The 22,991-nt window shown below is 44.0% G+C and overlaps 1 protein-coding gene across 2 annotated transcripts; it reads right to left on the bottom strand.

The window, feature by feature from the left end:
• Positions 1–114: 114 nt before the first annotated feature.
• Positions 115–21,842, bottom strand: SLC39A13 (solute carrier family 39 member 13). Of its 2 annotated transcripts, XM_054068595.1 has the most exons (11): positions 21,735–21,813; positions 16,493–16,601; positions 15,031–15,330; positions 14,485–14,598; positions 12,713–12,831; positions 12,096–12,248; positions 6,532–6,621; positions 6,118–6,168; positions 5,775–5,907; positions 5,541–5,640; positions 115–4,786 (listed from the first exon to the last, which is right to left on the bottom strand). In XM_054068595.1, exons 3-11 carry the CDS (start codon positions 15,296–15,298, stop codon positions 4,711–4,713), a joined length of 1,104 nt encoding a protein of 367 aa, XP_053924570.1. In that variant the 5' UTR covers positions 15,299–15,330; positions 16,493–16,601; positions 21,735–21,813; the 3' UTR covers positions 115–4,710. The 2 variants fall into 2 exon arrangements, with proteins under 2 accessions (XP_053924570.1, XP_053924571.1); XM_054068596.1 differs by lacking the exon at positions 16,493–16,601 and having other exon boundaries at positions 21,735–21,842.
• Between the last annotated feature and the right edge of the window lie 1,149 nt (positions 21,843–22,991).

Genomic DNA, 22,991 nt, shown 5'->3' with positions numbered 1-22,991 from the left:
AAAAACACCGATTTATTTTATGCAATGAGAAACAGGCTAAATCCAGGTTATTAGTTAAATGCAGCATTTCCAAGGGCACAAAACTGCTTTCGGTCCGACTTGTTCCTCCAGGAGCAGCACAACCAGTCTCCTACACTAGTGTTTTGGGCATTGGCTTTCCAGTTCTGGCCTCCAGATAAAATGATCATAGAATCATAAAATGGTTTGGGTTGGAAGGGACCTTAAAGATCATCCAGTTCCAATGCCATGCCATGGGCAGGGACACGTTCCACTAGGTCAGGTTACTCAATGCCTCATCCAACCTTGCCTTAAACACCTCCACAAATGGGGCACCCAGAACTTCTCTGGGAAATCTGTTCCAGTCCCTCACCACTCACACTAAAAAAATTCTTCGTAATATCTGATCTAAACCACCCCTCTTTCAGCTTAAAACCACTACCCCTCACCCTACCTTATCACTAGATAGCATAGCGATAAGTCTAAATCTAATGACCAGTTTTAAAATCCTTAGTTTTGTTTGTTAGAAGTACTTTGTTTCCCAGGAGCAACTGTTCAAATGAAAGAGATTCTGATCCTCCCTTCGGCTGTCCTTGTCACTTCCTGCTCTTTCATCCACATAGAGCACAACCTAAATGCCCTCCCAAGCGTTTCTGCCAGGGACTCTGCCCAGAACAGAGAAGTACATCTCTCCCCAGAGCGCTATGCCTGGTGGAAACATGCAGCAACCACAGAGAAAGCTTGTTTTATCTGCATTTCAGCATGATCCTCTTCAGCAGTTCGCACTGGACAGATGGGATTACCGTCCATGCAGCTGCACATTAGTGCCTTCAAGGCAGACAAATTGAAAGGGCTACTGTCAAAAGAATTTTCTAATACAATCGCTGCTCTAGATAACATGGAAAAAATCCTTCAATTGTAAAAGCTCGTTCCTGGAAATATCCAAACATTCATGTTTCCTAACTCTGCAATCCTACTCTTAACATCTGTTTCTTGGGCTATAGTTTCAGAAGAGAGGGGTTTTGGCAAGACCATCACCTTAGAAGTTCCCATGTACGAGACTCTTTCCAATTATTCTCCTCTCAGTGCTACTGCAACTGTGTTAGAGCCGCTCTTTTGTAGAGCCTGCGAACCAGGGCAGATGATTAATCCATGTTATTTTTAATAGCTTTTGAGAAGGAAAAAAGGATGGTGGAGGGAGACTCAGTACCAGCACAACCAGAGACAGCATTATGACAAAAAAAGGGACAGATTCCAAAGTGCACATTGCTGTCAAATCCCCCAGATTATGAAAACATGCCCTTGATCACCTACCCCCCTTCATCTTCTTCCAGCTCTTGGGCTATGGTTTTCCTTCTTCTTAAAGAAGACTTCCAGTAAGAACTGAGAGCCATGTTCTACCACTCAGTATTTATAGGCTGAAAATATTTTAATTAAAGAATGGGATAAGACATCCTCTGAACTGTGTTTTTGAAGAGTAGAGAAAATCCCCTTACTCCTTTCTGGGCAATTCCTACACACTATGACACGTGTGACTTTGTCCCACATGGCAGACAACCGATGTAGTATCAGCTGATACCACATAGGCCTTGACGATTTAAAATGAAAAAAATAAAAATAAAAATCACTGAACACAACAAAGTACGGTTGCAAAACTCTCTGGATAGTCAGTTACCACGCAAGCTCTCTGCTCAAAGAGGAGCAACTCACTTGGTGATGCTTTTCAGGGAACCCAGACTAGCAGGCAAGGACTATGATCAGACCACACTGCTCCCAGCCTACGGTGCCACAGCAGTAGGAACTGCACAGCAAACCACATTAGAAAGTTTTCTTTCAATTGTGAAAGTCTGAGGAGTAGGAAGAAGGGCAAGACAGAGCCCAGACTTCTCGAGCTCTAATTCAACAAAATTTGAATTTGTAATTCAATGACAAGTTGTAGCTTCAACATAAAAAAAAAAAACAACCACAAACCCACACAGAAAACCATTTATTTCATCTCTATTGTCTCCATGCAGAGCAGATCAATACAGATGAAGCAGGAAAATGCATAAGAGCAGCTGAAAAAATAGAGCTAGAAAATACAATTCTCTCTGCATTTCCGAAAGTGACAAATGTGGCGGAGTGTTGCTCCATGTTCTCCCAAGGCTCTCCATCCACAACGCCAGGGCTGACTTAGTGGAAAACTAATAAGCTCCTCCCTCCCACAAACCCTGTGCTAAACTCCTACCAGGGTATCTTCCCAAGAACCACAGAGACTCTCCAGGCCTGTGGTAGCAACTGAGAAAATTCAGGAATTCTTTCTTCACTGTCATCCACTTTGCATTCCTAAACGTTAAGCACAAAGTCTCGACTGTGGTTTTCAGTCCTGGCAAGGCTCAGTGCTGATGTAACAACGCCAACTCATGGGCACTCACCTGTCCCATCTTAAATACCAGCCTCATTTTGAGAAAGATATCTCAAGAACAGCAGACATTTTTCCATGTAAAGCCATTTCCTCCAGAGCCCTACTTCAGTCCCTAGAGAAGGGGTGGCAGAGAACACCCCAAAGTAAGGCGGGTTAGCATACTCCACCAGTCCCTGCAGGCTAATCAGATTAATCCTCCTTCCAGGAAAGCAGGAATTGGATGCTACCTTCAGTTTTTCTGACAACTGAATGACAGAAGGAGCAATTGGCAAAGGAAGGCAACTTTGTAAAGAGGAATAAAATAAGAAACAACATCAGACTAAGCCTTCCTCTTTGTTTCAGTGAAACTAGTTACTGATGTAAGCCCAAGGTAAGGAAAGCTACAAAAATTGTAGACAGCAGCTCCTGGGCAGAGAGAGCTGCAAGCCTGAGCTCTCCATCCAGCGCTCTCTGAAAAGTAGGACAGGAGCTGTCATAAAAAAAGAACTGTGTCAACAGTTCAGGAATCTCTTAGGGAAGTAAATGCCTCTGCTGTGGGCAACATACCTGCCTCCTTGTTCTGACCCAAATCACCCTCTTGATAAGGAAGGCCCCACTGCAGACTGGAGAGCTGTACTGGTTTACTAAAGCTGTTAAAAAAATGAGTTGAGTTGGTGTAATTCACAGTGCGGTACCTGTTTTGTTTCCAATGACTGTCTGGTTCAATTAGACCAGTTTTTGACCAGATTTAAGCAAAGCCAGGATAAGCTCTGCAGAAGGGATACTCTAGTAACTGTGCTCACCTCTGTGGCAACAACATATCCCTGTCCAACAATGGCCTGGTCAGCCCTGTGAGCTGGGATGCAGGAAAAGTGCTAGAAATGTCATTTATTTGTATCAAACAGCCAACAATTTTATCCCAACCATCACACAATAGAAATCTCCTCTTAAAGCATACTTATTGTCACCCTTTCATATCTCCTCCTCTCCTTACTTAGCACAATGCTTTTCCAGATGCATTTTTAAAAAACATTTTGAACAGCAGGTCTGCCCTTTCCATTTCAACATCCCTCCAGTACTCTCGGCTGCTGTGCACCTGCCTTTAAGGTCTGTCACTATTATTTCTTAACCATTCACCCCCAACACTGTGAGGTAAGAAGCTAACTCCGCTGTGAGGTAAGAAGCCCCAAAAGAGGCTACTATCTGTATTTTTGGTTACAGCATGCTTTTAAACTGTCTACACTGAACAGAGGAAAAGCTAACCAGGGTTTCAGCTGCTGACCAGTCTGCAGTATCCAACTACTGCCCAAACCTTTGCCATGGCAGCCCAGGGCTGCAATAGCATGCCAGGCAGGGCTAACATGCTACACTTCAGGAGGGCTCTGAAACATGGGGCAGATGGTGGGGAAGCTGGGTTTTGAGAGCAGACTCAGAGCCGTGTTCAGCTAAAGGTTACAAGGAGAAAGAGCTCAGTCACAACAGCTACACGGCTTTCCTTCCAGATGTAGGTGAGCTGGTAGCATGGCAAAAGAAGAAACATTTACTGACCATTTTTCAAATAAACAGTTAGGCTGTTCTGGTTGTTGAAGTGGTTAGGACTGAGGTGAGTAATCTTCAAGCTGAGCCATTTAATTTTAGTTACCCATCCTAAAGTGCCTCAAGAATTTGGCTTGATTTCAATATAAACAAATACAAAACAGATCAAAGAGGTGGACTGCTGAGACTTACTACCTTCAGGAACAACTGATGTCAATGAAAAGCTGGAGATCAAGTTGGAAAGGGTCTTGTCCCTTCTATGTCATAGCACCATAACTTCTCATAAGTAGGGAATTGTGGCTAAAACTGTTATATTGTTGCTGTGCCATGGTGTTCTGCCTCCAGCCCTTAGAGTGGTAGGAAAACTCCTTCCTCTTCATCACCTACAGGAAACACCTCTGTTGTTTTCACACGAGAGCCTGGGAGGTGCAGTTCCATCAGAATGAACCAAATTATCAATTCACTGGGGAGCAGTTGTTCAGTTCATTTCTGTTCACTGTATGTTTTGTTCCATAAAAAAACAAAATAAAAAAAAAACAAAACAAAACCAACCAAACAAAAAACCTCAAAGAAAACTCAGAAGCCCTGATGCGTGGATTTTACCTAAACGGGGAAAAAGGAAAGCCAGGGAATGAAGTCCTGCATACACAGATCTCTCTCTCACCTGCTTCTCATACTAGCAGCCAGATCTGCACACATACACATAGGAAGTAATATTAGTGTTCCTTATTGCTTTTTAACAGCTCAGAGTCACTGTGGTGACTCTGGGAGGCATCGTGAGGTCTGCGCAGAGGTCACTCAGTTGTAAGCGAGAGTAGCACCATGACTGTAATGCCTGTACACAAGAGCAGAATTTGCTGCAGGGAGTTCCTAGGAAAGAAACAGCAAAATTAGGACCACAGACCTTAACAGGCCTCTTAATAGGCTGCAGTGTAGAGGCTCACAAATGGTTTGTTCTTTGCCCTTTCAAATCCACCATAAGGAGAACACAACAGCTGTATGAGATCACTAACACCGCTGAGAAACTCCGAATGATGAAGAGAGGAAAATTTAGTTTTTTACTCACACAGCGACATCTAATCAGAATTAATAAGCAAGAGGCTAAAAACCAAATAATAAGAAGCATCATTAACACAGTGCAAGTGTTCTGCCAAAAGGAGATTGCTTAAGTCCAAAGCAACCGATAGGGTAAAAAAGGGATGAGAGAAACATATGAAGCATAAGTTCACCTGTGGTTATCAGATGCACACATGTCTACGGGGCCCTCATTCAGACAGTTCCTAAACCAGTACATTAGAAGCTGACAAGCCGGACTAGGGAAAGGTCACCTTACTGGACACGTTTCAAAATGACCTGCTCTAGCTAGTCCTGCTACGCATGGCGCTAGCATAATCTTTGGGACTGACCCAGCTGAAGGATCTCACATTCTATAGTGAGTCACATTTTATACATCTTTGTAGTCCCATAAATGCAATAGCTAGCACCCCAGTCTAGATTCTATCTTTGCCCATGGGGTTTGGAAAGCTGGCTTTCAGGTGCTCTGAGAACAGGTATGGTGAAGTGTTATATATCACTGCTCCCTGGCAGCAAGAATTGCTGCAGCGGAACAAGAGGTAACACTTACCAAGGATTCTTTTCCTCTAGGAGATCTGGCACAACATTTAACAAGGCAATATACAGAAATCCTCCAGAAGTGAAAGGGAGGATCCAGGCTACTGTTTCCCCTGCAGAAACACAGAAAGCTTTTGTTATTACTGAGACAAAATCATGCAATAAAACAGAGAAGGGAACGAAGATACACACATGGGAATGACAGCCCCACCCCTCCTATTCCTTCAGACGTCCCAGGGAGCCTTACCTGCTCCTTTTGGTGACTGAGCACATATTGCAAAGCAGGCTCCTAGAATCCCCCCCAGAGCTGTGTAAAGCTGCATTTTGGCAGCACTCCAGCGATCAAAGCCAGCCCGAAGTAGGATTGCAAAGTCTCCAACCTAAGAAAACCAACAGCTGACAATTAATACAAACTTCTAGTCACAAAGGCCACCCACAACAAGACTGTTTAAAAGTTTTTCACGTTTCCAATCTCTCAGAGGGAATAGTTTTCAAAGGGAAAAGAAAATGTTAGCCAGACCAGTCCCTCCTGTTAGCACATGAAGCACCTTTGTAATCCCTCATGATGGCACGATGCAAAGCCCTCTCACCTCATGTGGGATTTCATGCAGGAGAATAGCCATCGTGGTTAGGAATCCAACCTGTACCAGAGGAGAGAAGGTGATTATGAAATAAGTCCTCCAGCTCTGGGAGTTGAGACTCTCATCAGGAGCTCAAGGCCCCTTTTTCTCCAAGTTAAGACTTGTTATTCATTCAGCGAAAGAGTAGATGAATTAACTCTTCCCCTACTGCCAGCACAAATGACTAGCATGTCCCAAGTTTCAAGAATCTCTGCATCAGAGGGTGAGGATAGTTTTGCTTTTTACTGTAATCTCCATTTTCTCATAAACTTGTAGAAAATAGGAAGGAACTCCTCACATATTTGCTTTTTTTTTCCGCACATTGCAGCACACTTGAGAACAGGCGTCTTCAGTTCAGTGCACAGCTGGTGACAGAAACCTTACCTTTCTGCTGACCAGGAAGCTGGCTGCTACTGCCAAGCCGTGTGTAAAGTTATCAATGGTGTTAGCCAGCAAATTGAGGTATCCGCTAATCTGCAAAGACAAGAAAGAGCCCCTGATAAAGTAAGAGACATAAGATAAAAGAAAGCACATGGCTTAGACACAGGTTACACAGAGTCACGACCACACGGGAAAGGTCAGGACATGGTACTTCTGGTAAAGATCTTTAACTATGTTGGTTCTCAAGTATAAATTAAATGTTATGTTCAGTTTTAGAGTAAAGCAAGTTTTATGGTACGCAAGTATTGTCTGAGATTAGGATAATCATCTTATGCAAATGACAAAGAGCTCTAGAAACAGAAAAAGGAGAAGGAAAAAGGAGGAACCCAAAATGCAAGAACATCTAATTCTAAATTGAACCAATTTTAGGTAACACAAACTAATTTACACAGGTGAATGGCTTCAAATATGACCTGACCTTGTTTTCTAGTCACGTACTTTAATATCCAACTGTTAAATCCTCCCTTTTCAAAAGCCAACAAGAACAATGCAACAGAACAAATGCTACTGAAATTGCTTTTTATACCTAAACAAATCTTCAAGCATTGTACTAAAAATGCTTGTGCTTGTGGGTTTGCTTTCACTTACCAAAGAATAAAAAGAGAAGATAGTGATGACAGTAGCTGAAAAAACACCTACTAGAAGGCTGGATAGCATTTATATGCATTTGCATATAAACACATTTTTTAAAACTATAAGCATAAAGCAGCTTCCTTCCTTACAAGTCCATCTCTGTGTTAGACTTCCTTGTCGTGGTAACTATGGTCATGCCCAGACAAATTCTTAGTATGTGACCTAAAGTGAATCATGAGGATACTACCTCAGCTCTTTTGCTTTTGAGTTTTTTGGGATTTAACAAAAAACTACTGTGTGTGGGTCCTGAAATATGAATTTCACTATGCAGCACTGCAGTTTAAATTATTATCAAACCAGGTGTTAGCCAATACATCAGCCTGTCCCTAGACTGGAAGAACTAAGCTGGCATACATTAGCTCCAGATATAGGGCAGCTTCCAGTGAGTAGAGAGGAGAGACTGTCTAGAAACTGTGAGACATTAAACACTGACTTCACCACCGCATCATGTGCCAAAGCTCAGCTGGAAAAACACAAGTGCTGATGGGTTTCATGAGCTCTTTTTGTTTTTTCTGCTCTTCCCCATTTCTATCAAACTCTGCTTGGGGAATCTTTTCTTCCTGCCATTTGAACGCCACCGCTCAGGTGGGGCTTTCTGTCACCTCTCTCTCTCTCTCCCCCCGCAAAGTATCAACTTTCTCCAGGGCACTTCTACTCACAATCTCGGGACATCTTTATAAGCTCTAAATTTTCAAAAGTGCATTCACTATTAAATTTGGAAATAATGAATTAACCAAAGCCTAGCTATAGATCACATTTAGGTAGTAACCTAAGTAACATCTCCACAACTGATGCAGAAGAAGTTCCTTGCATGTTTTTGTAAGAAGAACACAAAGATATGCATGCAGGCAGGCCCACGAACACAGCAGTTTTACTTCTCATTCCTCATTTTCAGTCAAATACGACTGTTTAAAATTTCTCCTTTTCATGTTGGGATTTTACATGAGTGTGCTTTCCCCACAGGCTAGTAATAATTATTCACATAAGTTTTACACAAAAATGCTTTCCCAGGAAGAAAACAGACTTCATGATTAAAACATTATGACTTTTTCTTGTCAGTGGCTTGGGCAAAAGCTGTCACTGAAAGAAGCAAAGCCTTGGAGTGCTCAGAAATAAATTGGGTTGATTTGACAGTTATGAGCCTCTGACATTTACATTCTGCAAATTTCTAATAGGATGTTCTCATTGCTCATAAAGAGCACCGCCAGATGAAGTGTTCATGCTTCAGAATTAATGTCACTGTGCAATAAAACATGCTTCTACAAATCAGCAAGGACCATGTGTGCCACAGGGAAAAAGAAAAAATAAGCAAGGCAAAAGTACTCTACAGTGTTTTTACTTGTTGAAAGAATAAAGGCTGCAATGCAGAACAGAACTGATCTATGTCTGGGTGCAAAGGTACTTCCCCACCTGCAGTTATCAGGCTAGGACAAATTATTACAGCAGCAGCTGAAGAGCAGAATTTCTAATATATATGGACAAAGGACAACTGATCACAGATTACTAATCACTAAGCGAGTGACTGACTTTGTTTAAACAGTATGTTTCTCTTTGTTTTCTGAAGAAAAGGGTGTTACTTAGTAGAACCCAAGAAGCCTGGTATCCTATGGCTCTCTCCCTTTTCTTTGCAAGCATCTACTCTGCTCACTTCCGGCCAATGCTCTATCCCTGCACGTCCCATCTCTATCCTGTACTCTATGACAGCCGCTTCTCCACCAGGTAGGGGCAGTGAGACTTACCTGTCGACCTGCCAAGCAGCACACAGCACCCAAGTTCTGCCAGAGCTTTGCAACAGGGCACTAGTTTGCATTCCTTCCCTACCACCACGCTGATTTTCATGAAACTTGCAGAAATTTGACTGCCCTCAAGACATCTATCCTCTATTGAACTCATATAATTAATTACGGGTTCAAAAGTTAGTGAAAATGAAGGGCAGAACAGATGGACAGACAGATGGAGTGACTGCTTATCTTGTTGCCCAAGGAAACAGGCTAACAATGCAGGAATATCTTGGTAGTTTTGGTAACCTACTCCATACCAGAAAGACTATTAATATATTCAGATTATATGCGTAGAAAGTAAAAAGTTAAAATGACACAAATTAACTCATTAGTTTCTATTTCACGCATATTGACATTGGTCTGTAAGACTGAACAGATGTGTTAAATTCTAAAGCTAAAAGGGCTCTCCATGGCTCACCACAGACCTCCTGCATAACACAACCAAAAGAATCTCATTTAGTTTCTACCTGAAGCCCATTGTTTCTTAAGCTACAGTGTACTTTGCAGAAAGAAGCTTAAATAACAGCTTAAAGCCCACAAGTGACAAAGAATCTACAATGTCACTAAGGTAAGTTGATCCACTGTCAATTTATCCTCACTTACAGAATTTTCTTTGGTTTCTAGTCTGTTACTGTTTGGTATAGTTTTACCTATTCAAATTCAGTCATGCCTCTTACAGAGTTACTTATATACTTTAAGGCACTCTGATCTATCACACTTACAGACCTATAGACTAAAGAATACCACTTCTTATTACATACTGCAAACCGAAGATAATTATTTCACCTCTTTCCCCACCCCTTTACAAATTATCACTAGTATTTTGAGTGTGTGAATAACGGTCTTGGAAAAAGTCAGACAGCTTTTTCATTACTGCTATATGGAAAGATAGAACTTGCCTATTCTCTTACATACTATTTCCTACTCGCCCATCTTCCTGGCTGTAGCATCATAACGGAAGAATGCATTCAAACATTTTCCTACTGTGATTCTCACAGCTTTTTCCAAAGCATTGACTTCCTAGAAACTGTCCCTATCTTGTAAATATTATCTGCATTCTCTATTAATCCATTCCTTAACATTTGCATGTATAAAAACATGTTAAAAATTCATCTCTCTTGATAAAGTTACTCAGTTTAGCCGATATCACTGACCTCCTGCAGCCACAACATGCCATATCATAGAATCATAGAATCACCAGGTTGGAAAGGACCCACCGGATCATGGAGTCCAACCATAAGTAATACATATAAGTATATAATACTTATATTATTATATGCATATAATACTTATATTATTATATACATATAAGTATATAATACTTATATTATTATTATTATTGTAAGTATATAATACATATAATACATATAATACATATAAGTAATACAGCAGTATCTGCAAACGTGAAGATATACTGTTTTTATAAATAATCACTCAGAAAAATCATAAACTGACAGTAAACAGATTGGGGGGGCACATTAATTCAGCCCGTTTATAACACAGAATAACTGATTTTTTTAGTATTGCTACTATTAGTAAAGCTGATTTCATGCAGTACTAGTTTCATTAGAATGTGGGAGAAGGTTATATTTTATATATGTTTGCCAGCATCACTATCTTTATCAAGCAACTGTATGACCAAATACAAGGCAGGGAAAAATATCTGGTTGACAAGAATGTATCTTCTGTAAGATCATATCAATTCGTATAAATTACATTATTTTTTTACATTAGGACCAGGCCCTGAGCAACTGCATCCCCCACCAGTGTTGCATTTCTACTTCAAACAGTGGTAGACTAACCATGTAGTTCCTATATAAACCTTTCTAAAATAATGGCACGACATTTCATAACCCAGTAATGTTGGTTTCTTCATCACTATCACCTCTAGAAACACCAATATGGTACCCTGCTGTTTGTGAAATGCGCTGTACAGATTACATGAATGTGACAGATATAAAAAATACCCAGTGACTTCACCGTATCTTTCACATTGTATAGTAAGAGCTATAAAGCCACAGCAAAACAGGCTTGAAATAGAAAGACCAAAGAGCCTCTGACCACATATCCAGGTTTGAGCTAGTTCATGCAATCACACTTTCTGTTCATAGTTACTGCCCTACAAAACACACATTTTTATGGTCTTTCAAACTCAAAATTATAGGTCTTCCTTCACCAAAGTGGTTGTTTACTCTCTTGCTTGTCAACTCCATTCAGAGAGGGGTTTCTGCAATGCAAAGATAGTAACATAAAACTGAAAGCTAAGCCAACATAAACGTTAGCCACTGCCCAACACTACAGTACTCCTTTCACTCCTCCACTTCTACTCCTATGAAGTTGCTGATCTCCCTTATAACAGCACTACACGCTGCCTGTCTATATGCCAAGGTAATTCAATAAGTTAAATTAGGTGAGAAATAAACCTATGGGAGGGAGAAACAGGAGAAGAAGAACAAAAAAAGAGAAAGTGAATTCTTTGTCTGTTTAGCTCCCTGAACAGGCTCACTGTGGGGTCAGACAAGGTCCAATGCAAAGGAAGTGACGGCGAAATAGAGGTCTGGAGACAGAGCAGACAAGAAGCCCTTTTTGGCAGCCAACAAACTGCTAACCTGAGAAAATGAACTTCTAAGTTTTACAGTGGACAGCTTCAACTGTCAAAATGCTTCTGAAAGGTGCCTTAAAAGGAAATGTGAAGCTCACAATTGGTACAATGCGGGCACTACAGAACAGAGAAATCACTGCACAGAAATTTAAGCAAAGAAAGATACAATGACTATAGAGTAACAAAATGTGAAAATATTGTACTTTGGTCTCAGAATTCAGCCAAAATGCACATCACAGTTATGCCTTCACAACAGTGACTTTGCTTCTTTTGCATAAGCTGCTGGGCAGATTTTCTCCAAGTCCACTATTTCCTCCCTGCTATGATGTCGGCAGACACTTTGACAGAGTAAAACTAGGCACAACTCACTCAAACTCAGAGTCCTTCACTCAGGCACAGTTCTTTCCACGGATAACTCACTCTCCTGTCTAAATTTTAAAATGCATGCCATGGAAACCTAAGGTATGAAGGTCAGTTTGCAAGTCTCTTACCTTGATTCTGTTATCTGTTGGATAAGACTGGAGAGAGGAGCCATTACACTGAGTTGAACCTGTTCCTGCTCTTTGGGATTGGCCTGCCACCTTAGGCAGGGAGTAGCCACTTCCATTGTGAATCTTTCCAGCTGGTGTTTTGGAATCAAAGCCCTAAATTAGGGGAAAACAACTTGTCACTGCCTTTTTGTCAGTGATGAATAAGCATGAACCAGTGTCAGAAATCTAATCTTCATCCCTAATCTTTTTTTCCATCAACGCAAATCAGCAGTTTTGGTACCTCAGTTTAATATTGACAACTGCCAGAAATGAGACAGATTTCAAAGAGCATTGTGGCATCTGCACTGTGAGGCAACAAGAAGCACCCTTTTACACATACCACATCAAGAACAAAACCATCCCACAGGTGAGAAATCTCATCTAAAACCACAAAACCAAAGCCTGGAGATGAAACACATTCTATAGCCCAGTGGCAAAGAAGTGGCAAAAAGCTCCCAAAGGGCATTGACAAGCTACTCACAACTCCAGGATCATCTGTTGAGCCTATCAGATAGAGCGTAGTGTTTAGTACAGAGCTCCAAACATAACAGCACTCTCCCCTCTGGCTGCTAACTTACCACACCAGGGCGCTCCTCTTCTCTCTCTAGGAAGATCTTCTCTAGCACCAGGAAGGTCAGGAAACCAATGATCACCCAGAGACCCAGAAGCTTCTGCTGCTGAAAGCTCTGCCTTTCTCCTGAGGGACAAGAGAGAAATCTTCATGTTACTATCAAGTACACAGTGTTTCCCACATGTGAACTCACCCCACATCAGTTCAGTCAGCAGCTGCAAGACAAGAAACAAGATATGGCAATGGAAAGACCTTCTGTGAGGAATAAGGGATGAACATACCTCACAGCAAATTAGTTTAACTTGCTCATTTTTGATCCAACAGATAACCTCATCTCAGGACCGTCAGAGTGAGAGTCCCCGCCTCTTTTCCTTCAACAGTGCAATCCAGAGTATTTCCTGTCAACACTGGAAATTTCCCTGAGCTCCGGAGACAAGTGAAGATTACCTGAACAAAAATCCTGCATCTGTGTCTACTGAGCGGCAAGCCCTGACACGAACTCTGCCATGAGTGAAGCTACAGACTCACCTTCCTCTTTCTGCCACACCTGGGCAAATTATTAAGCCCAAAGCTATGAACTTTCTTTTCAATTACAGCCAAGCTTGTGAGAGAATAATCCATTCAACTTGGTTGAGATTGCATTGTAGTGGAAGAACAAAATGACTCTGTAATATGGCTTACATAAGTCAAGGAAACCTTTAGGCTTCAGGACAGTCTGGCAGAAGCAAATAAGCTAGAGCAGGACAACCAAATCATTTGGGAACCACTGCAGAAAGGAGAAAAAAGAACAGCAGGTTCTGCTTGCAGTTCCAGAGCCATGAAGAAGACAACCGAAATCCCAGGACATAGGTGCAAACAAGTCCGGGAAACCCATGGCATCCTCTTCCCTTTCTCACACTTTCAGTGGGAAACGATTACTTTGTTTCTCAACAGGCAGGATGCAGCAGCACTTGCCTTCTATGTTATCAGTTTGCTGAAGCAGAGAGATATAATCACTACAAATTTCAACAACTCTAGCTATCTGTGACGTAGAGGGGATACGCTGAAACCACAAGCTCTATCCCAACCCAAACAGTGGTTCACTGGTAAACACAGGTTTCCATCACCTGGATTTCCTTCTTCTCTCCCGCTCGTTCCCCGCACACCTTAATCACGACTTTATGGACAATTTTCCATGACTCCTCCTTGAGCAAAGATTGAAAAGGCATGGGCTCCCATAGATCTAAGTACCCAGCGGAGAAGCCCCAGTTAGTCTCACAAAAGAGGGTCTAGCACTAACACTGTTACAGGGACAGATTTATAGACAAGATGCTTCTGATGGGGGAGAATCCCTACCCGAGATGGTGCACATGTTGGTGTACCAAACCACACAAGCATTCATAACTTCCCATCAGGTTAAAGAAGCATTCCCTTTCCTTACAGAAAGGATAAAGGAAAATCAACAGAGACTTACAGGAGTCCAAGGCAATACAGAAAAAGTTGATAGACAAGAAATCCATTGCAAGTTACTAAACAAAGAAATCGTGGCAAACTCAGGAAGCCTCCAGTCTCAAAAATCTTTGGAGGACTGCAGAGTACAAAGATAAAGTATTATATGGTTTTTATTGTTCTTATGTTCTTTCCTAGGCATTTGCTTTTACACATTATTTCAAAATGAATACCAGCCTAGACCAGTTTTTGGGCTGACCCAGCCTGACTGGTCTCATGTTTTCAAGATCGAATAGACTCAAAAAATGTAGCAGTAGGCACAACAGAGACTGCTTCATTAGGCTTCCATACCTGTCGTTGCACTGCATGTGTAGGCCCAGGCTTCAGGAAGCAGGTGCAGAAAAACATTCCCTAGTAGTCCACCAACTGCAAAACTTAACAACTGCTTCAAACGCTGTGATCCAGCTAGGAAAAACAAACAAACAACAAACAAAAAACCAATCACAACTCAGCCACAAGCTAAAACACCTCCAGCTGAGATTTTGCACAGACACATCTAAATTAGAAGCATCTGCAAAGCAAGCTTTCAATGGAGAGAGCAAATAACTGGAGTGCATCAAAAAGTCCTTGCACTTGGCTGGGATGGCAGTGTATGGGAAGGTCCTGGACCAGGCAGGGTGCGAAACAAGCAATACTCCTTGTACAAGTTCCACTCAGGGCTTGCATTTGTCTGAGGACTCCATAACAAATTGGCAGACATGCCAATAAACAACCAGAAATGGACTGCCTATTGTAATGGACAGTATTTCCGTTACAAGGTCCTGTTCATCACTGTGCTATTCAGTCACAATCCATGACTTTTGGTTTCAGAAAGGCTAATGGAGCTAGTAGGCTTACCTTCTGACCGCAGAGCAGCTCCTGTCTCAAGCGGAATCACCAGCAAGGGGAAGACCCCACTCAGCCCCACCATGAATGAACCGATGAGGGAACAGATACAGGCATCCAGCCGTTCGCTGCTGAAAAGGTTTCCCCAAGACTCTGCCTCCTTCTCACACTGAGGACCAGAACTAGCAGCAACTTGACTCCTCAGGAGCTGCTGAGCTTCACAGGCCACGATCATAAACAAGGAAAGTGTCCCATCAAACAGAAGCTTATGTTTTGTCATCGCTAAGTAGTCTCAGCCAGGCTGTCCGATCTCTGGAAAGAACAGAGGAGAGCAGTTCTAAGAGCGTGCCCGAGACTCCCTCCCTCCACCCCAGAGGAAAGGCCTCAGTCTCACCATCCCCTCCCTCAGCATCTTAGTGTCCCCGTAAGGAACATCTGAAATTCTTCCCAATTTCAACACAGCACTAAAAGAGAGGCTGTTTATGACCAGGTGTATGAAATTGCATGAGACATCTTCTGAAAGTCTGGCTTTCAGCATCTCCCCTCAGGTGGGCTGGACAAGGACTTCAAGCACCTCTGCCCTTGAGTTTCCCAAGGCTTCAGAGAAAGTTATTGCCAACCAAATAGGACTTCTCTTTGCCACAGAACAGCATCCACAAAACAAATTAGGATGCAAGACAGGCAACAGAGGTCCGTAAAGTCATGAGTGGTGTAAAGACAGTGAACAGTGGCATATCATTCACGGTCTCTTCAGATATAGGTGCTAAGAGCCATCACACAAAGCCAGTGAGGCTTCAAAACACAAAAAAAAAAAAAACAAATGTGACTTCACCAGGTACCACACAGTAACTTGTGTGGTAGTACTTCTCCAGAAATGATGGAAAATTTTACATGGATTCAACAAAGACAGGACAAGTACTAGAAAGACAAATTTATTGATTGATTGTGGTTAAACAGCTCACATTAGACTAAGGAAATCTTCTCATCTAAGAGGAGCTAGAAGCTGGAAGAGTAGTTGGAAAATCTAATATATACTTGTCCTATTTTTATTCTTTTCCTAGATGGATACTGGTTAGATAGTCAAAACCAGCACAGCTGTATTCTTCAATCACAAAAAAAAGAGAAGCAGGCATGTTAGGAGACAAAAATAAAGATAATCACACTCTCATTAGCAAACAGGAAAAGAAAGCAAATGATGCAAAAACTAAAGTACAAATGCTCCTTCAGTTTCCGAAAGAAAAAGCAAAATGTGGCAAGATAAATTAATTTGCAGATGGGAGAAAAGAGGTTAGAAAAGAACAGTTCAACAAATGTTCACAGAACAGCTGTGGATCAAGAAGGAGAAACGGCATTCACCTGAAAGCATATAAGAAACCAGTCAAAGTAATCTCTGAAGCATTAGTGACCATTTTTGAAAATGTACAGGAATATGGGAAGACCACAGCAGGCTGGAGAAGCATCATGCCTCACCTACCTTTATAAAAAGAAAAAAAAAGTTGACAGAAGACTTAAGAAGTTACTGACCAGTAACTTCAATCCTCTGAAAGATTCTTGATCAAGTTAAATGATCAGTTTGTAGTTACCTACAAGATAAGAAAGTGATAAAGATAGCAAAGCATTAAGTAACAGCCAGAAAGAAAGGGGCCTGAAACTATCACAACAAAATCCAGGGTTTTGGAACCAACCTAAGGGTTCTCTATAACTGAAAAGTGCAGTATTGTCCCTTGTCCCTCTTCCATCCCCTCCCCATGCTCACGTCTGACTCCATGAATGAGCAAGGTCAGAATAAACTAGCAGAAAAAACTGGTTTTTTTTTTTAAAGGCTTGGCCTTTTTCCGGTTTTAGTCTCAGAACTAAATCACTGCAGTAGGAAGGCTCAGCTGCAGTGAGCAGTTAAAAAGAAAGTCAAAGGATAGGATCTCACTGCTACCGTGAAGGAGGACACTGAGCTCCAAGCACAGTGACCCTGGACACCAGGAACAGGGAGGATCCAAGAAGGAACCAAGGAAGACACTACAATTTTTTGTAGCAAGATAGCATCTGATCAAGTGTAACCTCCACCGATCCATACAAAATCCATCACTTTTTTTTTTTTTTTCTCCTTATAGACAAAGGAAAACCAAATCCCTCAACAGAGCAGGATATCGTGGCATCTTAGTGCAGTGTAATACCTAGACCTATCTGTATTATACTGTCAAACCAATCTCAGTAAAACTCAGTACAAAACAGTATATTAAGGGGGACTCCCTCCCCAAATCAATAGGACAAAACAGTAACTCTGATGTGCCGGGAAAAAAACAATGCATACAGGCATTACATTGATTCACAAATTAATTCCAAGCCAGTAGGCTTATGTTGCTACAAAGCAGGCAAATTACATCCAGGGACAAATTAGTAACAACATGGCAGGTGAGACACAGGAGCACTGTCACCATTCCACTCCACACACCTGAGACTTCAGCCAGCAGACTGCACTCAACCTCACACACCCTCCTTTGTTAAACAGATGAAAAACTAGAGACATTCCAATAGAAGGAAACAAAAAGAACAACCTGGAAAAAAAAGACTGAAGGACCTGGGTGTGTTTAGTCTTAAAAAGATAACAGGAAGAGAACAGAACAGTCTGCATACATTAAAAGTCAAAGAAAGGGGGAAAGTTCTCAACTCTTCTTCCACATTGTAGCGTCAGCTCAACAAGATTCAGCCTCCATATGAAGAAACAAATATAAACAATACCAAAGTGGTGGTACACTGCAACAGGTTATGTATGATGCAGAATCTCCAGCACTGCTTGTTCATTAATTTTGAACAAATTTTAATTTTTGAAAAAGAACAAACACATGGTGCAGGTGCTATTTCATTGCAAAGACCAGATCCGTTCTTGAAGTCCCAACAGCCCTACAACTGATGTGATGTAAGCTGGTGAGATCCTAACAGGACCCTGCAAAAGGAGGCAGGTTTTCAGCTGTAAATCACTATCAGCACAAGAACTTCAAAACAACAGGGAGGGACAGGGGCAGCAAGGGACATTTTAATCTCTTATAACACTCCACACACCAATTCAACTCAGACACTGAAAAGAACAGGTGCTGGAGTGATGCTTGGAGTACCAGTAACAACTGCAAGGAGAGCCTGATGGGCCATAGATGCCACCTTTTGCCCCACTTCACCACATGAACTTACCTGGGATGCTGCCAGTCCTGCTGGCTCCCCTCACAGCTATGCAAACAGACACACACAGCTATGGTAAAACTACGCCACAGAATCTCTCAAATTTCTTCTGGGATTGGGGGGGGGAGGGGAAGAATAAAACAAAAAAACAAACACAAAAAAGACAGTAAGCTCTTAAAACGCTAGCTGTCCCCTAACTAAACAAAGTTTCTTCCATCCTGAGTACCCATAAGGGCTGAAGCCATCAGCCACAGAGGCATCTGTACAGGGAGGCGATGGGACTTTTTAGGCAAATTGCACCAGCCATAGGCTTTTCTCTGCTTACTGCCTGCTGCATAATAACCTGCAGTTAGAGAATTTCCAGCTTTAAAAAAAGATGAGCACCCCTCCCAATCCCACATCAGGCTTGACGGATGTCCTCTTCCTTTATGACAGGATTAGACTGAGAAAATGACTGGTAACAGCCTACTATGAGTAGCAGAGGAAAAAAAAAAATCAGGATTTATACAACCACCACATGCCTATGAAGAGGCAACAAACACATCAAAACAGCTGCTCCATAGTGCAGCAATGATGGGAAGTGGCACAAATTGGCCTCTTCTGCAATACTGTCATCACAAAGTGAAAAGCATTTGAGAAAGCCCAGAAAAGAAATCACTGCAACTGATGCAACAGGTCTAGTTCTTCCATCTTGTTCTCCACATTCACAGCCCACATCTGCACCAACTGATCCCTGAAGGGGGCTTTGAGGCTAAGTAACCAAAATCTTGGAGAGAGGAAGTAGCGCGTGGGACAAAGGGCATATCCAGGGCTCTGAAAGCAGGCTGCATACCTGGCTTCACATCCTTCTTCCAGCAGTGAAAGAGATCAAGTTCCTCTATGAAAAGACGTGGTGGACAACAAATAGGCATAAAGAGGTAGAAAACTGACTTACCTAACTCCTTCTTGTGTCAGACAATTTTCAGCAGCCCACTGGTCTGTCCTCTCTTGTTAGTTACACAAGGGAAAAGCGTACATTTCTTTATACCTGTGCTGCCTGACTGCCATCAACTTTGGCTCAAGAATATCCCCTTAGCTCACGCAGTAAACTCCTGATGCTTCACATCTATGAGAAACTTGGTGCATCATCCAGGACACATCTGAACCGATCTTCATGCCCAACTAATTATTTAGGAAGATGCAAATGCTGAGAGTGTGCTCTAACTTATCTTAATCACTTGCTCTAAAAAATGCACTTTTTACCTCTAAAGCCCCTTTCTGTATCTCATTCATATGCTCCTCACAAGAAGTTGTTTATTTAATGTTTGTAAAGTCTCCAAATTCGAATTGGCTGCTCCTAAGACAAATAGTTAAGAGGAAGAAGAAAGGCAGTCAAGATGTAGTCCTAGGAAAACAAAACTCAAAGAGAGAAAATAAAACCCTGCCATTACAGTTGCAGAGGGTGGAAGAAGTCTTTGCCTACCCCAATTTTAGACAACAGCATCTCTTTCAGGAATGCAGCTAGAAAAGGTCTTGAGAAATTTCTAGAGAAAGCACCCATCAGTTGTCAGAGAAGACTGGTCACCAGAAGACAGAGGCATAACTAGGTCTGTAGAGATATTTTTTCTCAAGAAGGGCATATGACCTATTTTGGTATATGCATGGGAGAGAAATAGCTAGTGCATAAATAACTCATCAGTTTTGATGACACCATTTGGGATCAGAGGTCCCAGCTGTGCTGGATCAGAACCTGATCACCATGACCACTGGCAGCACTCTCCAGAGTGCCTCATGTCCTGTGCAGGTCTCAGAGCCAAACATTCAGGAGTCAGGTCAGTTCAGCATCTTCTGCGCGATCTCAGGACTGGAATAACCATGAGGTTATTCCCAGCTCAGGAAGAAGAAACAAATGAGAATTTGCCGTTTACAGACATCTGAGTGGGGGCAGGCTGCATACCCAGCCAGCAGAAGAGCTCCTACCCTCCCCCTGGGAGGCTCCCAGGGCCTCCCCCACCTCACAGTGCTCACGGAGTACCTCGGTAGCAGGCAGTGCCTGAGAAAACACAGACAAAACTTAAAATGCCAAGGCAGAAACCTATTGGAAAAGAGAAAATAAAATATTGACACAATGATCATTCCTGCAGCAAACTGCCTCTCCTATCATAGAGAATTTGCCTTTTCAGACCACACAGCTTCATCTCTGTCTCAGCACAATTGCTCATTGCCACACAGTGACATTTTAGATGTTGTCAAGGGAAAAAAAAAAAAAAAAAGCTTTTTTTTCCTTACAAGTGTTTTCCCTGGAAGCTGGTTGCCTGGTCTTACTGCATGGAAAAAAAAAAAAAAAAAAACCCACGTTATTTTCCAGGGAGGAAGCATAATTTTCAGTCAAAAAAAATTCTCCACCAGCCGCCTCCCTCCATTAGCCCTGTGGAGAGCTTTGAACTCCTGGAAACCCTGATCTTGACAGAGAAAAGGTCTCCAGTCTTCTCTGAGCACTCCCTTTTCCTCAGTCACTACCCATCTTTAGGGAATGCACCACCCTGGTGGCACCCATGCCCTCTCCCCCATCCCTCTCATAAATCCCCCCTTCGTAGAGTTTCATACTCCCGCAAATCACGCACATCACAGCCCACGCAGCTAAAAGCCGGAGACGCACAGGATTAGGAGCAAGGGGCTATTGCCATCCGCACAGATCACAGACCCCGAGCAAACGTAAGAGCTGGGAAGGAAGGCAGTGAAAACACTCGATGGAACACCGCCCTAGTTTGGGAGGCAGCGACTCCTTCCCCATCCTACCCAGGATGAAACAGGAAAGTTTGCGGGCCAGGCAATGGTGTTCACCCCTCGGGGCCAGGGATTTCTCGGGTGCCAAACTCGGCTCACGCCCGCAGGCAACAAACCTTAGTAATAACCCGGCGGAGACCGCGCAGGATCCCACGGGAGCCACGGGGACACAGAACGGCCAGGAATGAAGGGGGGGAAGGCAGCGGCTGACTCCGCTCACGCACCTTCCCCACCCGAACGCTCGACGCCACGCGAGGTCCCTGCGACACCGCGTCAAGCATCGCCGGGACACCGGGGAACGGGACACCAGGGCTCCGGGACACCGGGGACACGGGGGATACTGGGGAATGGGATACTGGGGCTCCGGGACACTGGGGTTCCGGGACAACGGGGCTCCGGGACACCGGGCCACATAGGACTCTAGAGCGCCGTTCCCGACTCCAGGGAACAGGGCACTGGGTAACAGGGCTCCAGGGAACGGGGCGCCATCGCCGACTCCGGGACAAGCGGGTCCAGGGATCGGGGCACCAGGGCTCCGGGGCACGGGACCCGCCCGCCGCGGAAGCCGCTTCCAAAACTTTCTCCGCCGCGTCCCGGCCGCGGGATGCGCTCGCGGGTCCCCTCCCAATCTCGCACCGCGCTCAGCCGGGCCGGGCCCCGCCGGTGCCGGACTGGGCTCCGCCTCTCCCGTCCCCCCCGTCCCGGCGCTGCGCCGCGTCCCCGCCACGGCGACAGCGCCTCCCAGCTCGGTCCCTCCCTCCGCCCCGCGCCGCCGTTACCGTGCGCCAGCGCCGCCTCCGCGCCTCGTGCGGGCGCTGCCATCCAGCCGTGCGCTCGGCTCGGCCCCGCCCCCCCGGCCCGGCCACGTCGGTCCCGGCCCCCCGCACCACCGCCCCGGCCCGACCTGCCGCCGCTTCCGGGCGCCGCCGCGCGGGGGCGGCCCCGCGCCTCCCGCAGCCCCGCCCCCACCGTCCCGCGGGCGGCTCGCGTGGAGCCGGGTCATAAAGCCTCCGGGCTCGAGCGTGGTGGGAATCTGTCGTGGAGCTGAATTGCTGGAAGTTGTTGGAGCAGAAAAAAAGTGCGGCAGCCGCCTCGAGGGCTTCGCTGCAATTGTTTTTCGAAGATACGGTGGCTTTTAAATGTGCGCCGACTCATTACGGGCTCTTTTCGGCCTTCACGGTGACACTTAGAATCACAGAATCGTAGAACAGTTTGAGTTGGAAAGGACCTTAAAGGTCGTAGAATCATAGAATCACCAGGTTGGAAAAGACTTCTTGGATCATCGAGTCCAACCATTCCTATCTGCCACTAAACTATGTCCCTGAGCACCTCATCTACCCGTCTTTTAAATGCCTCCAGGAATGGTGACTCAACCACTGCTCTGGGCAGTTCCAGTGCTTGATAACCCTTCCAATGAAGAAATTTTCCATAATGTCCAATTTGAGCCTCCCCTGGTGCAGCTTGAGGCCAGTCCCCCTTGTCCTATCACCTGTCACTTGGGGGAAGAGGCCAACACCCTCTTCTCCACAACCTCCTTTCACGTAGTTGTAGAGAGCAATAAGGTCTCCCTTCAGCCTCCTCTTCTACAGGCTAAATAACCCCAGTTCTCTAAGCCACTCCTTGTAAGACTTGTTCTCCAGCCCTTTCACCAGCTTCGTTGCTCTTCTCTGGACACACATCTTTCTTGTAGCGAGGGGCCCAGAACTGAACACAGTATTCAGTCATACAGTTCCACCCCACCCCTGTTAAGGGACACCTCCCACTAGATCAGGTTGCCCAAGGCTCCATCCAACCTGGCCTTTAACACCTCCAGGGATGGGGCATGCACAACTTCCCTGGACAACCTGTCCCAGTGCCTCACCACCCTCATAGTGAAGAAATGCCTCCTTATGTCTAGTCTAAATCTTCCTCTCTCCAGTTTATAGCCATTGCCCCTGGTCCTATCACTCCATGCCTTTGTAAACAGTCTCTCTCCAGCTTTCTTGTAACTCTCTTCAGGTACTGGAAGGTGTAACCCCCAAGCTGCATCGATACAA

The sequence above is a fragment of the Cuculus canorus genome, chromosome 5 (assembly GCF_017976375.1).
Source record: "Cuculus canorus isolate bCucCan1 chromosome 5, bCucCan1.pri, whole genome shotgun sequence".
Taxonomy (NCBI): Eukaryota; Metazoa; Chordata; class Aves; order Cuculiformes; family Cuculidae; genus Cuculus; species Cuculus canorus.
This window is presented reverse-complemented; position numbering and strand designations above follow the sequence as displayed.

Coding starts and splice junctions, on each gene's coding strand:
- SLC39A13 (XM_054068596.1), bottom strand. CDS start 15,298: ATGACAAAACATAAGCTTCTGTTTGATGGGACACTTTCCTTGTTTATG. Junction 14,599..15,030: donor AGCTGCTCTGCGGTCAGAAG/GTAAGCCTACTA, acceptor TGTTTTTCCTAG/CTGGATCACAGCGTTTGAAG. Junction 6,622..12,095: donor CAACAGATAACAGAATCAAG/GTAAGAGACTTG, acceptor TTGTCTTTGCAG/ATTAGCGGATACCTCAATTT.